This window comes from Microcebus murinus, chromosome 1 (genome assembly GCF_040939455.1).
Source record: "Microcebus murinus isolate Inina chromosome 1, M.murinus_Inina_mat1.0, whole genome shotgun sequence".
Classification (NCBI taxonomy): domain Eukaryota; kingdom Metazoa; phylum Chordata; class Mammalia; order Primates; family Cheirogaleidae; genus Microcebus; species Microcebus murinus.
This window is the reverse complement of record NC_134104.1, coordinates 157,540,191-157,554,563: the sequence shown is the minus strand read 5'-3', so window position 1 is coordinate 157,554,563 and position 14,373 is coordinate 157,540,191. Positions and strand designations below refer to the sequence as shown.

Sequence of the window (14,373 nt, the reverse complement as noted above, 5' to 3'; positions counted from 1 at the left end):
TTGCAACAAGGGCCTATTCTCAGTCCAGTGTGGACTACTGGCTTACCTCCCCAATGAGAATCTGTGTGTTCCTCTGTACAATGATGAAAATCTCTGCCCCTGTAATGCCAATTTTCCTGCAAACTGATTCCCTTTCAAAGAAACATGTCTATGTTCCAAACTGAAAGCTCTACATTAACTCACTGAGTTTTATGGATTAGGAGGGTGAGTTTTTTTATTCCTTCACTCTACTCTCCAAATTCCTTAGTATGCTAGACAAATTCCACAGTGAATCTACAAGGAGACACCAATGGAGAGAAAACCTTTATTTGCATACTAATGAACGTGGGTGAAGTAAGAAGAGGCATATGAGAATGAAATTAAGGTGGAAGAATCTTGGTGGAAGAAGAGGAGAAGAAAGGGCCCTCTAGGAATACAGGAGAGAGCACAGAGGCACTCTTGGAGCCACAGTCCCTTGTTGGCATTGGGACTCTGCTCTCTCCTCACTCACTCTCCCCTGGGACTTCTCTTTCCTTGGCTCATAGTCTCACTGCTGGCCCCTTTCCTTGTCTCACAGTCCTGGGGTGTTTCTTGTCCCAAATCCAATGGAGGAGTGCAGCTTCATACTCAATATGCTGGGTAGCAACTACTCAGAAGCTGTTACTTGGATCTTTTGCACCTCTTAGTGATTCTGACACCCTTGGACTGCCAGGAGTGGCCCCTTCTGCCACCAGAGGGCTCTGGCTTTTCTAATAAGGAAGGTCCTGGCCAATCGGTCCCAGAAGGGCCTGGATTCTCTTCCAGGATGGTGTCTCTGCAGAAATGCTCCTGAGGGTGGAAGGTGCTGCTGCAGCAGGGGATGTCACCTGAGTTTTCAGGTATGCAGTCTGTGGTGAAAGAAAGGTAGGAGAAGAAAACTCAACCCTCTGTTTCTCCCAGATGCAGGTCCTTAACCTTCTCCCTAGCCATTTTCCTTCCAAAGCTAAAGGCCTCAACTAAAAGTCCTGCTCTGGTGGCATGTCTTCTTTTTTTTTTTTTTTTTTGAGACAGAGTCTCACTTTGTTGCCCAGGCTAGAGTGAGTGCCGTGGCGTCAGCCTAGCTCACAGCAACCTCAAACTCCTGGGCTCAAGCAATCCTGCTGCCTCAGCCTCCCGAGTAGCTGGGACTACAGGCATGTGCCACCATGCCCGGCTAATTTTTTGTGTATATTTTTAGCTGGCCAATTAATTTCTTTCCATTTATAGTAGAGACGGGGTCTCACTCTTGCTCAGGCTGGTTTCGAACTCCTGAACTGGAGCAATCCTCCCGCCTCGGCCTCCCAGAGAGCTAGAATTACAGGTGTGAGCCACCGCGCCCGGCCATGTGGCATGTCTTCTATCTTTCCCAGGCACAACAATTCCCCCCACCCACCTCAGTTCTTAGACCAGCCCATTCCTCCAGCCTTACCTGTGGCTGAAGCAGAAGGTGAACATTCCTCACACTCCCATTTCTTACTGTTGGATCTAAGAGAGGAGCAGTCCCTGTGGGTTCCATGGGATCCGCATGTAGCACACAGAATGAGGCGCCACCTCCTACACGGAGAGCCAAGGAAGGGTTGTGGAGACAAACAGAACACTAACAACCATTCTTGGATGTTTGCTGTGGGTCAGCCTCAGCTGTGCTGAGGGCTTCCCAGGCATTTTTACTGTACATTCTACTCATTAAGGATGCATGGCTCAGAGAGGCTGAGTGCTGGTCCTAGGAGCCTACAGTCAGGCACAGCTCCTTGCAAGGTGGATTTGGAAAGGAATTGGCCCTGAGTGTCTCTCCACTGAGCACAAGGAGAAGCAGACCCTGCAGAGGATACCTGTTCACTTGCACATGAGTGAGTCAGGTGCCAGTCAAAACAGGAAATTAGCAATTGTGTTCACCCTCAAGTCTGTAGACAACAGTGAATTTCTTGCTCCTAACACCTGTGCCAAGGTCTAACTCTAAGATAGCACCGACAAGATCTCTTTATAGCCAGAAGCCTTTCCCTACCCTTCATCCTCAAAGCTGTCTCTGCCTCGTTCGTACAGACAGGTGGGGGCATCGCAATGCTGATAGCGCTGATACAACTCTGAGAAAGCCCCTGGCTCCAGTTCCCAGGCAGCATCTCTGCAGTGGGAGAAGAAACAGTAAGGGACACATAATTGGTTGCTGAAACCTTTGTCCATCAAGGAAGAACTAGGAATGCCCCAAGCTAAGCACAGCAAAAGAGTTCAACAGGCTCCTGAACACTTCCAACAAGGCTGGGTGAGTGGCCTGGCAGTGAGAAAGGGTTGAAGCAGGATGAGTGGAACATGAGAGTTCTTTAGTTCTACTCTGGAATTTAAAAAGCCAACTCTCAAGGGAATTCTGATCCCCAAAATGCCCTTCTCAGAAACATGTCCCCCCAACTTTTTCTCCCTCTTTTCATTTGATAATTAAAAAGCATTCCCTCCACCCCTTCCCTCTTCTGCTCTCATTCTCTGAACTATCCTCTCACTCACCTCCTCTCTAGAAATCTAGGCAACCCACTCCCTGGCTCAATTCCTGCTTTAGGGTTTCCACTACCTGTCTGGAATGTGAATTCCCATTCTTAGCATTTCTTGAGGAAACTCTTCTCGATTGTTACACTGTGGACATTTGAAGAAATGCTTTGCTGATGTGTGGGCATATTTCTGTAAGAGAAACATGGAAAACCTTTGTGTTTGTAAAAACACTTTCACCAATTTCTTTCCAATCCCACCCCCACCCCATAAAGAGGATGTTGCTAAGAGAGCTTGACAGGGGGTGTAGGAAAAAGAGTTTGGTGGGCTAGGGTAAGGGTTACAAATCCAGGTGTCAGACCTGGGGCCAAATTATTTTCAACAGAGTTCCCAGAAGTGCCTCAGCTGTCATCTCTGGCCATGGGGCTTGGCAGTGCTAAGTAGGGGTCAGGAACCTGGCCACATGTTTCCTTTTTCTTTCATCCCAAGAAGTGAGGCTGCTTTTGAGGCCCCTTGACTCATTTTGGGATGAGTCCATTCACTCTAGCAATCCTGAGGATTTGGCTCAGTCTAAATCTTATCACAAATGAGGTCCTGCTGGTTGTGGTGGCTCACACCTATAATCCCAGCACTTTGGAAGGCAAGGGCAGAAGGATCACTTGAGGCCAGGAGTTGAGACCAGCCTGGACAATATAGTGAGACTCCATTTCTATGTCTGTAGTCCCAGCTACTCGGGAGGCTGAGACAGGAGGATCCCTTGAACTCAGGAGTTTGAGGCTACAGTGAGCTATGATTGAAACACTACACTCTAGCCTCAGCAACAGAGACCCTGTCTCTAAAAAATAATAATAATAATAATAAATAAAAATAAAAATAAAATGAATGAGGTCCTATAGGCCAAGGATGATCAGACTGGGACAACTTTCCTTAAACAGACCTCCAGCATGGAATGCCAAAGCTGATATGTACCCAAGCATTCCTAGGTTGCTATAGTTCCAGGCAGAGAACTAGGGCAATTGTGGAAGGTCCTCAGAGCAGAGAAGCCCCACCTGTATGCACTTGCGGTGGTAGACAGCTTGACTACAACACGGGCTCTGGATGTTCTCAACACTCGCTTGGGATAAATCTTCACAACATAAGACGCAGCTTTCCTCCCTCACGTTCCCCTGTTGGATGTCCTGTTTTGGGCGATGTTTTCCACAAAATGATCTGTGGCAGGTAAACAGACCTGGTTTCTGGTTTGTCATTAATGCAGTTTTCCAAGCTGCCTGGTCTAGGAAGGGCACTGAGCACCCAAGCTCAGTGAACCTTCACACTCATGGGGAGGAGAAGCAGGGTGAAGAACAGCCACATGCCTTCTCACGGCTGCTCTCCCAATGAGCAGAGCTCCCAGGACTGTATTCACAGCCTCTTGTTCCTGAAAGCCCCTTAGTTCTGAGCAGCTGCCTATGAACCCCAGCTGTTCGTAATTTAATGAGGGGATGGAAAGCAAGAAGAACCCCCTGTAAAATCACCAAGTCAAGATACCGTTTCCCATTATTGAATGGAGGGACAGATTCACTGGTGAATTGAAACAGGCCTGTGAGAACCAGACTCTGATGTCGTTAGTGGCTAACTACTAAGTTTCAAAAGGGCAGCTCGACATTTCCCCTTCCTCACTCACTTGTACTCTCCAAAAAATTGTGAAAGGCAACCCCTTTCTTGGCCACAAGGCAGATGGAAGTTTCTGATGCACTGATCCTTCTGGCAGTTGATAGCAGCCCCCTTTTTCTTGCACACAAAGCAGATCTGCAAATGAGATCCCATATAGTGCTCAGCCCCCCTCCCCCAAAGACAGACATGGTGTGGCACATCTTTCTATGAAATGGAAATCATGTGAAGCAACAGCCATTCCCTTTTCTCAGTGGTCCTGAAAGCTCCGGGGCACCCTGAAGCTGAGCTTCAAGCAGCACTAAATTCTTTTTTGTTTTTTCAGGTTGTTTCTCCCTCTCCTCACTTAGGACACTACACCCCAGATGAATTCTGACCCGAGAGAAGGACCAGTTGGGAAACCCAAGCATCCTTTTACTTCTGAGCTAGCAACTAGGGAAAAGAACAGAAACAGGGATGAGAGAAGTATGAGAAGAGGCCTACCCCAAGGTCCCCATTTCAGGGGATTCTAACCTTCCTAGAAGCCCGAGCTGCCTCCTTTTTGATGTCTTCAGGCAGGAATCCATGCAAACCTCTGTTGGACTGGCCCCTCTGCGGCAGCTTGCTAGATAGGATCTGGAGGGCAGCAGAACCAGACTGTTAACATCAATGATCAGTGAAACAGTGCAGTGGGGTGAGGAGGATGACAGGGTAAGAGAGCTAAGGCATAGAGCTTGGTGGAATATATATCATTTGCAGGGTACTTTATTTAATGAAGGCTTATATAGCACTAACTATTTTTTTTCTTTTTTTATTTCAAAATTTTTTTCTTTAAAAACATTTATTTTTATATTCTATTTTTTTCTCTTTTTTTAGACACAGAACATACTTCTGCAGAAAGCACTAGCTATTAATATTTAATATGTGGGGGTACTCTAAGCACTTTTCAAATATTAACTCATTGAATCCTCCTAACAACACTAGGAGGTAGGTACTATTATCATCCTCATTTTCTCAGACATATGATGTGACTTGCTCAACCAGGGGTGGGGAACCTGCAGCCTTGGGGCCACATGAGGCCTTCTGGATCCTTGAGTGTGGTCTTTTGACTGAATCCAAAGTTTACAGAACAGATCCTTTTAACAAAGGGATTAGTTCTGTGAAGTTTGGATTTAGTTGAGTGGCCATACTTGGGGATCGGGAGGGCCACCTGTGGCCTTGAGACCGCAGGTTCCACACTCCACTCACCTTTATTTTATGCTGCCTCTCATTTACTGAGGGCTGCTATTGTGCGCTGAGCACTTTGAGGAAACACTCCCTCTGTAATGACTCATTTTATGCTCACCACAACCCTATGATATAGACGCTATAGTGACCTTCCTCTTATAGAGGAGGCCACTGAGGTGCAATGTGGTAAGTGACATGGCTAGGGTCACATGGCAAGGAGGAGCAGAACTGGCATTCACACCTGGGCCCATGGAACCCACACTCTTACCCTTCCTGCTGTGTTGCTCCCCTGTACAGAATAAATACTCTTCTCAGAGTACTACAGGAAGGAAAACAGGGTTTTAAAATTTCCTGACTATAGTCATTCTGCATTATAGACAAAATGAAGGAATTGGATTTTTCTTTTAAAAACACACTTTAAAGGGCCTTTTGTCTCTGAAAATCTCCCAAAGCAGAGTCTGGATGGGAAATCAAGGAAAAAGAAGCTAAACTGTTCTGTTACATACATTGGGAGAATGTTAGCCGCTCACCCCCACCTCAAGAATCTTCCAAATATCCTGGGAAGGCTGCTAGATTTCCTATAGTAATTACATGAAATGCATAAGGGGGCCTCAGGTTATTTTATTTTAACATTGTAAAAAGGTGACCCTACAATGTTAAATGACTTGAGGGCACTTGGATTACAGCTGCATGTTCCCAATTATGGTTAAAACACATATGATACATATACATATTTTAACACTTATTATCTCAGGGTTTTAGGATAATATGAGTTATTTCTGTTTTCTTTATACCTTTAAATATTATTCATGTTTTCAACAATGAGCATGTTATCTCTATAAATAGAAAAATCAACAGTGAAAGATCATAAACAATCTAAACGCCCTTTAATAGGGGTTTGTTTTGATACTTTTAGGCACACCCATATCATGAAATACCAATTAGCTATTAAAAAGAAAAAACTAGATATATGTTTCCATATATTTTCTATATGGAAAGATCTCCAATATATATGAGATGAAGAAAAACAAGATACAAAACACTGTGTATAATGTTTATTTTTATGTTCAAAATATATGTTTGTAAATACATCAAAATTAACCAAGCCCTGACACCTGACAGTACTTACAAGAAAGGAAAATCACAGACCAAGCTTTCTTATGAGCATAGATGTAAAAATCAAACAAAATATTATCAAACCGAATCTGGCACCATATAAAAAGGATAACACATCATGACCAAGCAGGGTTTATACCAGGAATGCAAGATTAATTTAACATTAAAAAATCTCATTGATGGCCGGGCGCGGTGGCTCACGCCTGTAATCCTAGCTCTCTGGGAGGCCGAGGCGGGCGGATTGCTCGAGGTCGGGAGTTCGAAACCAGCCTGAGCAAGAGCGAGACCCCGTCTCTACTATAAATAGAAAGAAACTAATTGGCCAACTAATATATATAGAAAAAATTAGCCGGGCGTGGTGGCTCATGCCTGTAGTCCCAGCTACTCGGGAGGCTGAGACAGAAGGATCGCTTGAGCCCAGGAGTGTGAGGTTGCTGTGAGCTAGGCTGACGCCACGGCACTCACTCTAGCCTGGGCAACAAAGCAAGACTCTGTCTCAAAAAAAAAAAAAAAAAAAAAAAAAAAAAATCTCATTGATGTAACAAAACACATTAACAAAGGAAAAATCAATATCTCAATAAATGCAGAAAAAGTATTTGAAAAAATTCAACACACATTAGTGATACCCTCGGCAAACTAGGAATAAAAAGGAACTTCAATTTGATGAAAACATCTATGAACAAAATCTACAGCTAAAATATTTTAATAGTGAAAAACTAGATGCTGAATGCTGAAAAACTAGATGGTGGGAAACAGACAAGGATAACAACTCACAGTACTTCCATTCAACATTAGGTTGAAGGTCCTAGCCAGTACAATAAGGCAAGAAGAAATAAAAGGCAAAGATTGGATAGGAAGAAGTAGAACTGGCTTTATTCACACATGGCATGATTGTGTACACTGGGAATCCTAAGGCATTTATAACAAAATGTAAAAAAATAAAAACTACTGAGCTAATAAGTGAATTTAACTAGATTACAGGATACAAAATCAATATACAAAAATAAAATGTAGGCCGGCCGTGGTGGCTCACGCCTGTAATCCTAGCACTCTGGGAGGCCGAGAGGGGCAGATCGCTCAAGGTCAGGAGTTCAAAACTAGCCTGAGCAAGAGTGAGACCTCATCTCTACTAAAAAAAAAAAAAAATAGAAAGAAATTAATTGGCCAACTAAAAATATATAGAAAAAATTAGCTGGATATGGTGGTGTGTGCCTGTAGTCCCAGCTACTTGGGAGGCTGAGGCAATAGGATCGCTTGAGCCCAGGACTTTGAGGTTGCTGTGAGCTAGGTTGATGTCATGGCACTCTAGCCCGGGTAACAGAGTGAGACTCTGACTCAAAAAATAAATAAAATAAAATAAAATAAAATGTATTTCTACATACCAGCAAACTTGAAAATAAAATAAAAATACCATTTACAATAGTATAACCACAAAATATTTAGGAATACATTTTAAAAAACATGTGCAAGACTTCTTCACTAAAACTACAAAACATTGCTGAGATAAATTTTTTTTTTTTTTTTTTTTTTGAGACGGAGTCTCACTCTGTTGTCCGGTCTACAGTGCCGTGGCATCAGTCTAGCTCACAGCAACCTTAAACTCCTGGGCTCAAGTGATCCTCCTGCCTCAGCTTCCCGAGTAGCTGGGACTACAGGCATGTGCCATCATGCCTGGTTAATTTTTTATATGTATACTTTTTGTTGTCCAGCTCATTTCTTTCTATTTTTTTAGTAGAGACAGGGTCTCACTCTTGCTCAGGCTGGTCTCGAACTGCTGAGCTCAAATGATCCATCTGCCTTGGCCTCCCAGAGTGCTAGGATTACAGGCGTGAACTATCATGCCCGGCCTGCTGAGATAAATTTTAAAGATCCAAATAAATAGAGAAATATATTACATCCATGGATTGGAAGATTTAATATTATTTATCAATTCTTCCCAAATTGACCTATACATTCACTGCAATTCCAATCACAATCTCAGCTGGTTCTTTTTTTTTTTTTTTTTAAAGAAAACTTGACAAGCTTAATAGAAATTTATAAAGAAAAAGAAAGGACCTAACAGCCAAAACAATCTTGGAAAAGATTGTATAACTTGTAATACTTAATTTCAAGACACTATAAAGCCACAATAATAAAGACAGTGAGCTACTGGCATAAGGATAGACACATAGATCAATGACATAAATAGATCATCCAGATCCACAGATATATGATCAATTGATTTTGACGAAGGCACCCAGGTAATTCAATGGGTAGGCAAAGATTTCTTTGGGACATAAAAAGCACCAACTATAGAAGAAAAAAATTGAAAGATTGACCTCATTAAATTAAAAACTTGTTCTTCAAAGACACTATTTAAAAATGAAAAGGCAAGCCACAGACTAGGAAGAAAATATTCACAATACATATATCTGAAAAATAATTTGTATCCAGAATATATTATATAAATAATTCTTACAACTCAATTTGTAAGACAAAACAACCCAATTTTTAAAATGGACAAAAATATTTGTACAGATACGTCACAAAAGAAAACATGTGAACGGCCAATAAACACATGAAAAGAAGTTCAACATCTTTAGTCATCAGAAAAATGCAAATTAAAGCTACAATAAGACACTAAATACACACCAAGCAGAATGGCTAAAATTAAAAAGACTGACAATACCAAGTTTTGGTAACAACATTGTACAACTTTCATAAATTTCTTATGGGAGTGTAAACTGGTATGACTACTTTGGGCAACCTCACATAAAGTTAAACATCTAGTTAGCATACAACCCAGTAACCCCACTTCAAGGTATTTGCCCAGGAGAAGTGGGAACACATGTTCACAAAAAGATGAATGCTTATAGCAACTTTATTCATAATAGTCCTAAAATGGAAACAATTCAAATGTCCATCAACAGGTGAATAGATATGCAAATTATAACACACTCATACAGCAGAATACTACTAGGCAATAAAAAGGGACAAGCTACAGTACAGATGCATGCAACAACATGGATGAATCTCCAAAACATTGTGTTGGGAGAAAAGCCAGATGCAAAAGCATATATACTGTATGATTCCATTCATATGAAGTAACAGAACAGGCAAAAATAATCTATAAATTAGAATAATGATTGTCTCTGGTGGGATTGACTGGAAGGGGGCAGGAGGGAACTTTCTAAGCTGATGAAAATGTTATTTATTTTGATTGTTACATGGGGTTACATGGGGACATACATTTATCAAAACTCATCAAACAGTGTACTTAAAATTGGTACATTTTATAATATGTAAATTCTACCTCTATTCTCATTAGAGAAAGAATATTAGAGGCCGGGCGCAGTGGCTCATGCTTGTAATCCTAGCACTCTGGGAGGCCGAGGCGGGCGGATTGCTCAAGGTCAGGAGTTCAAAACCAGCCTGAGCGAGACCCCGTCTCTACTATAAAAAAATAGAAAGAAATTAATTGGCCAACTAAAATATATATATATAAAAAATTTTAGGACAAACTAGGATGGAAAAAAAAAAAAAAAAAAAAATTAGCCGGGCATGGTGGCTCGTGCCTGTAGTCCCAGCAACTCAGGAGGCTGAGGCAGTAGGATTGCTTAAGCCCAGGAGTTTGAGGTTGCTGTGAGCTAGGCTGACGCCACGGCACTCACTCTAACCTAGGCAAGAAAGCGAGACTCTGTCTCAAAAAAAAAAAAAAAAGAATATTAGGAAAAATAAGTGGAAGGACATTCTAACTGTTGTCAGCATTCATTTCTGGGGAGAGGGAGGATTGGGAATATTGTTTTGGGAAGAGATCTTTTATTGTACATACTTTATACCATCAAATTTTATACCAGGAACATATATTATTTTTTAAAAAATAGATTTTAAAAGAAAAAAGCTATTAAGACAAACAAAAAACAGGGCTGTGGAACTGAGGCACTGGATGCAAAAATAAAGAACAGTTCGCATATCAAAGCCATAGAACTTTCAAAGCAAAGGAGGCCTTATACTCACAAGACAAAAATAATGCACACTGAGATTGTCTTTCTGAAGAAATTCCCCTAATTTTTCGGGATCCCCAGGTTCTTGAAGGCATAGCCGGCAAACTACAAGCAAGAACATTAAGAATTAATTATAGGTTTGGCTCAAGCTGACCATTAAGAATGGAAGAGAAGTGTGGGAATATGACTGTTTCTCTAGGTATAGGAAGGAGTATTGAGAAAAGGGTCATTTTGGCAAGGATGAAGGTTGACATGTGGTCTAATTTGGTATCAGTTAAGCTGTTACATAATTTTGGTCACATTGAAGGAGTTGGATGCAACTGCTCACTTCATATTTTTTTTTTTTTTTTGGCTCAGATGACTTTAATTAACTTGTTTCTTGAACTTTGGACATGAAATTTTAAAATTACAGATCCTAAGTCTTCTGGATCTTAGAGAATATGGGAAGGAAGGAAGGTTGACAAAGAAGTTTATTGCCCCACACAGGCGGCCTTCTTTGCTGAGCCCTGGAGGCAGTGGCTGAATACAACCACCATTCTTTCTTACCAGGCCCTGAACATGGCTTCCTCTGGGTTACCCTCCTTGTCTTGGCAGATTTTCTATACAAGAGAAAGAAGAAGTGTAAGGTGGTCTTTGAGGACCCTGTCAATAACCCTTGTAACATTTCCCTTAAAAAGCCATTCATGGCCGGGCATGGTGGCTCACGCATGTAATCCTAGCACTCTGGGAGGCAGAGGTGGGTGCTCTGCTTGAGGTCAGGAGTTCGAAACCAGCCTGAGCAAGAGCGAGACCCCGTCTCTACTATAAATAAAAAGAAATTAATTGGCCAACTAATATATATATAGAAAAAATTAGCCGGGCATGGTGGCGCATGCCTGTAGTCCCAGCTACTTGGGAGGCTGAGGCAGAAGGATTGCTCGAGCCCAGGAGTTTGAGGTTGCTGTGAGCTAGGCTGACGCCACGGCACTCACTCTAGCCTGGGCAACAAAGCAAGACTCTGTCTCAAAAAAAAAAAAGCCATTCATGGGTTTGATGAAGACCCCAAATATCTAAAGGCTAAGACATTAATTTCTTTTCATATTTCATACATTTTTTTCAAAATGGAGATGACATCTTGCTATGTCACCCAGGTTGGTCTCAAACTCCTGGCCTCAAATGAACCTCTGTCTTGGCCCAAAGTGCTGGGAATTGGGCGTGAGCCACTGCATCTAGCCCATATTTCATATTTTTTGAAAGCACAAAACATACCTACTGAGTTATTCGAGGGTAGGGACCAAATTGTAACCATCTTTCTGTCCCCAGTGCCTGTACTGCCTGTGTTGACAGCATGAATGCAAGAGCAAACCCTCTTTTAACTTTTTTCCTGTTTCTTCTGCCAACTACTCTGAATCTCAAGTGGTACCACCTTCTCAAAACATACTAAAATGATACCAAAAATGACTAAGCACTTCCCATTGCTAGGCACTATTCTTGGCACTTTACATGTTTTAGCTCAATGAATCTATGGCAGCTTAAAAATCTACAGAACAATCTAAAAGGTGGGTGTTATTATTATGGACATTTTCTAGATGAGGATACTAAAGCATAAAGAAATGAAGTGGCTTGTCCCCTGTCACATAGTTAGCAAGTGACAGAGTCAAGACATGAATCCAAGTAGTAAGGTTCCAGAGCCAGCACTTTGCTACTAGGGACAACCCTAGGAAGACAGGGCAGCTTCCAGGAGACCACTGGTGTGTGCTTCTGCACTGTCCAACCCCAGCCCACACGGGGATGCTAAAGGGGGCAAAAAGTGCAGAATATACCATAAACCATTGGACAATTTCTCCTAAACTCCCTTATGTCACCTACTCTACCTCGATCTTTGGTGTTCCTTCTTCTTTTCTTTTATAGTCTTCATTCGCTGCTGTCTCTTTCTCTTATCTTGAATTCTTCTGTACTATTATGAGGACAACACAGGCTCTTCCAGCTATCAATATAAACAGGGCTTGGTCAGCAATTAAATTCTACATTTGCTTATCAAGTTCCACAGGATCAAGGCAATAATACACTTTACCTCCCCACCTACAAGATGGAATAAAAGGGACATATCCACTATCAATGCTAATAACAACCAATAATTATTAAATCATGCCAAGTACTATTCTAGGCACTTTACATGTGTTAACTCATAAAACTCCATGTAGTAGGTACCATTATTATCCCCATTTTCAAGATGAGGAGACTGAGGCACAGAGAGGTCAGAGTTAGTAAGTGATATAGGTGGGATCTGAATCTGGCTCCAGAGGCCAACATTAACTCTCATTTTATACTGCTATCACACAGTAGAATAAGAACTTAGAAACCCTTCTGAGATAGCTAAATTGTTCTGTTTCTTTGTGCCTCTTAAATGCACAACATAGCATTCAGGCAATAAGTCTCCTTTTGCACTTAAGCATGGGTGCCTTAATTCTACCCAGGAAAAACTAGATAAGGTAGCTCTTTCGTAGGAATAGTTGCCTGTGAGATTTTGGCTGCCTAAAAGCAAGAACTCTCACTAGTTAGAAAACTGAGTACAGTATCCAATAGTAGAGAAAGCACCTTGCCTCCTCCTGCCACCAATGTCAGCACACTACAAAGTTTCCATTGGTTAAGCAGGAAATCCCTGGAAGTGACCGGGGACAAAAGAAATAAGATCCATCCCTATGAAGGAAGGACTGTGTCTAGTCAGCGGAGGTGAGAAGAACATTTCTTAGGAGAGCTGGATGAATTAGGTCACTACAGAGACATACACTCCAGTACCCACGGCCTTGGATCATGGGTAAAGAGCAGAAATATCTTCAGGGACTTTCAAAACCATTCTGCATGAATACAACTAAGGCAATTAGCTGCTCAGAAAACCAAAGCTATCTTGCCCTCCCTTTCTTTGCTCCTGGATCCATCTCCTCTTCTAACCCATGAGTTGCAGTTGCAGAAGTAATGGCATTTGATGGTTTCTTCTTCAACAAAAGCACTCGGACGGGCTGGAAGAGGAGAGAGAAGGGCGTGCCTTGACTTTGCTACTCCCACAAGGGATTCACATTAGGGACTACTGAGGGTTCCCAGCTGTTGGGGCTACCCCAACCGTCTTGCAATAGAAACAAAACCTTGAAATTTCAGTTCTTTGCATCGCTGGGCCAAGACGTTCCTTGAGTAGGATTCTGTGCACACTGGTAGTTACAAGATGCAACAATATTCAACTGGCGTGAGGAGGGATGTTGCAAGTGCGGGCTTCCACAAGCTGCTCAGTCTGTGATCTCCTAAGCCGGCGGATGCTCCTCGAAACGCTTACCAAGGTGTTTCACTGGATAAGTGCTAGGTAAATGCTTGTTGAGAAAATTAAAAATAAATAAACGTATTCGGCCCCGCCGCCGCAAGAATAAACAATGATTTATTTGGAAAATACGTGTCGGTGTGGCCACAACCGTCCCCGGGAGGTAACAGCCGGAGAAGGGGCTCAAGGAGCATCCCGCGGGTACCAGACCAGGCTCATGTCGCGCCTGCTGGGCGGCTGGTGCGGGGCCGGGCCGGAGGTCGCCTCCGCCGCTCCCTCCTCACGGTAACTCGCCGGCGCCGCTGCCGGCCCGGGCCGCCCGCCCAGCTGTCACTGAGGGCGCCGCTGTCCCGGAGCTTTATTCGTTGTCACAAGCCGTGGTAGCTACCTCACGGGCGGCCGCCCCGCGCGGTGACTGCGCCGGAGAAGGGGGCGAGCGTGCAAACGGGAGCCGGGTCGCGCGGACTGTGACCCGCGTGGGCAGCCGCAACGCCGACAGTTGGCAAAACCGAACTGCTAACGGCCGCGCGCTAACGGCCGCGCGCCCGCCCCGCCCCTTGCGCTCCTGTCCTCAGCGCCCAATACCGCCCTGACCCTCCCCTCGCCAGCCCCGTCCCTGCATCTGGCCCCGCCTCCGCGCGCGCCCGCCCGCCCCCGAGC

General features: G+C 43.3%; 1 protein-coding gene across 1 annotated transcript; it reads right to left on the bottom strand.

Annotated features, from left to right (window-relative positions):
* Positions 1 to 290: 290 nt before the first annotated feature.
* On the bottom strand, positions 291 to 14,212 carry PHF7 (PHD finger protein 7). Its single transcript, XM_012771518.2, has 11 exons — positions 13,547 to 14,212; positions 12,278 to 12,390; positions 10,971 to 11,023; positions 10,438 to 10,529; positions 4,633 to 4,734; positions 4,133 to 4,257; positions 3,519 to 3,678; positions 2,555 to 2,661; positions 2,000 to 2,116; positions 1,427 to 1,551; positions 291 to 866 (listed from the first exon to the last, which is right to left on the bottom strand). Exons 2-11 carry the CDS (start codon positions 12,319 to 12,321, stop codon positions 640 to 642), a joined length of 1,152 nt encoding a protein of 383 aa, XP_012626972.1. The 5' UTR covers positions 12,322 to 12,390; positions 13,547 to 14,212; the 3' UTR covers positions 291 to 639.
* Between the last annotated feature and the right edge of the window lie 161 nt (positions 14,213 to 14,373).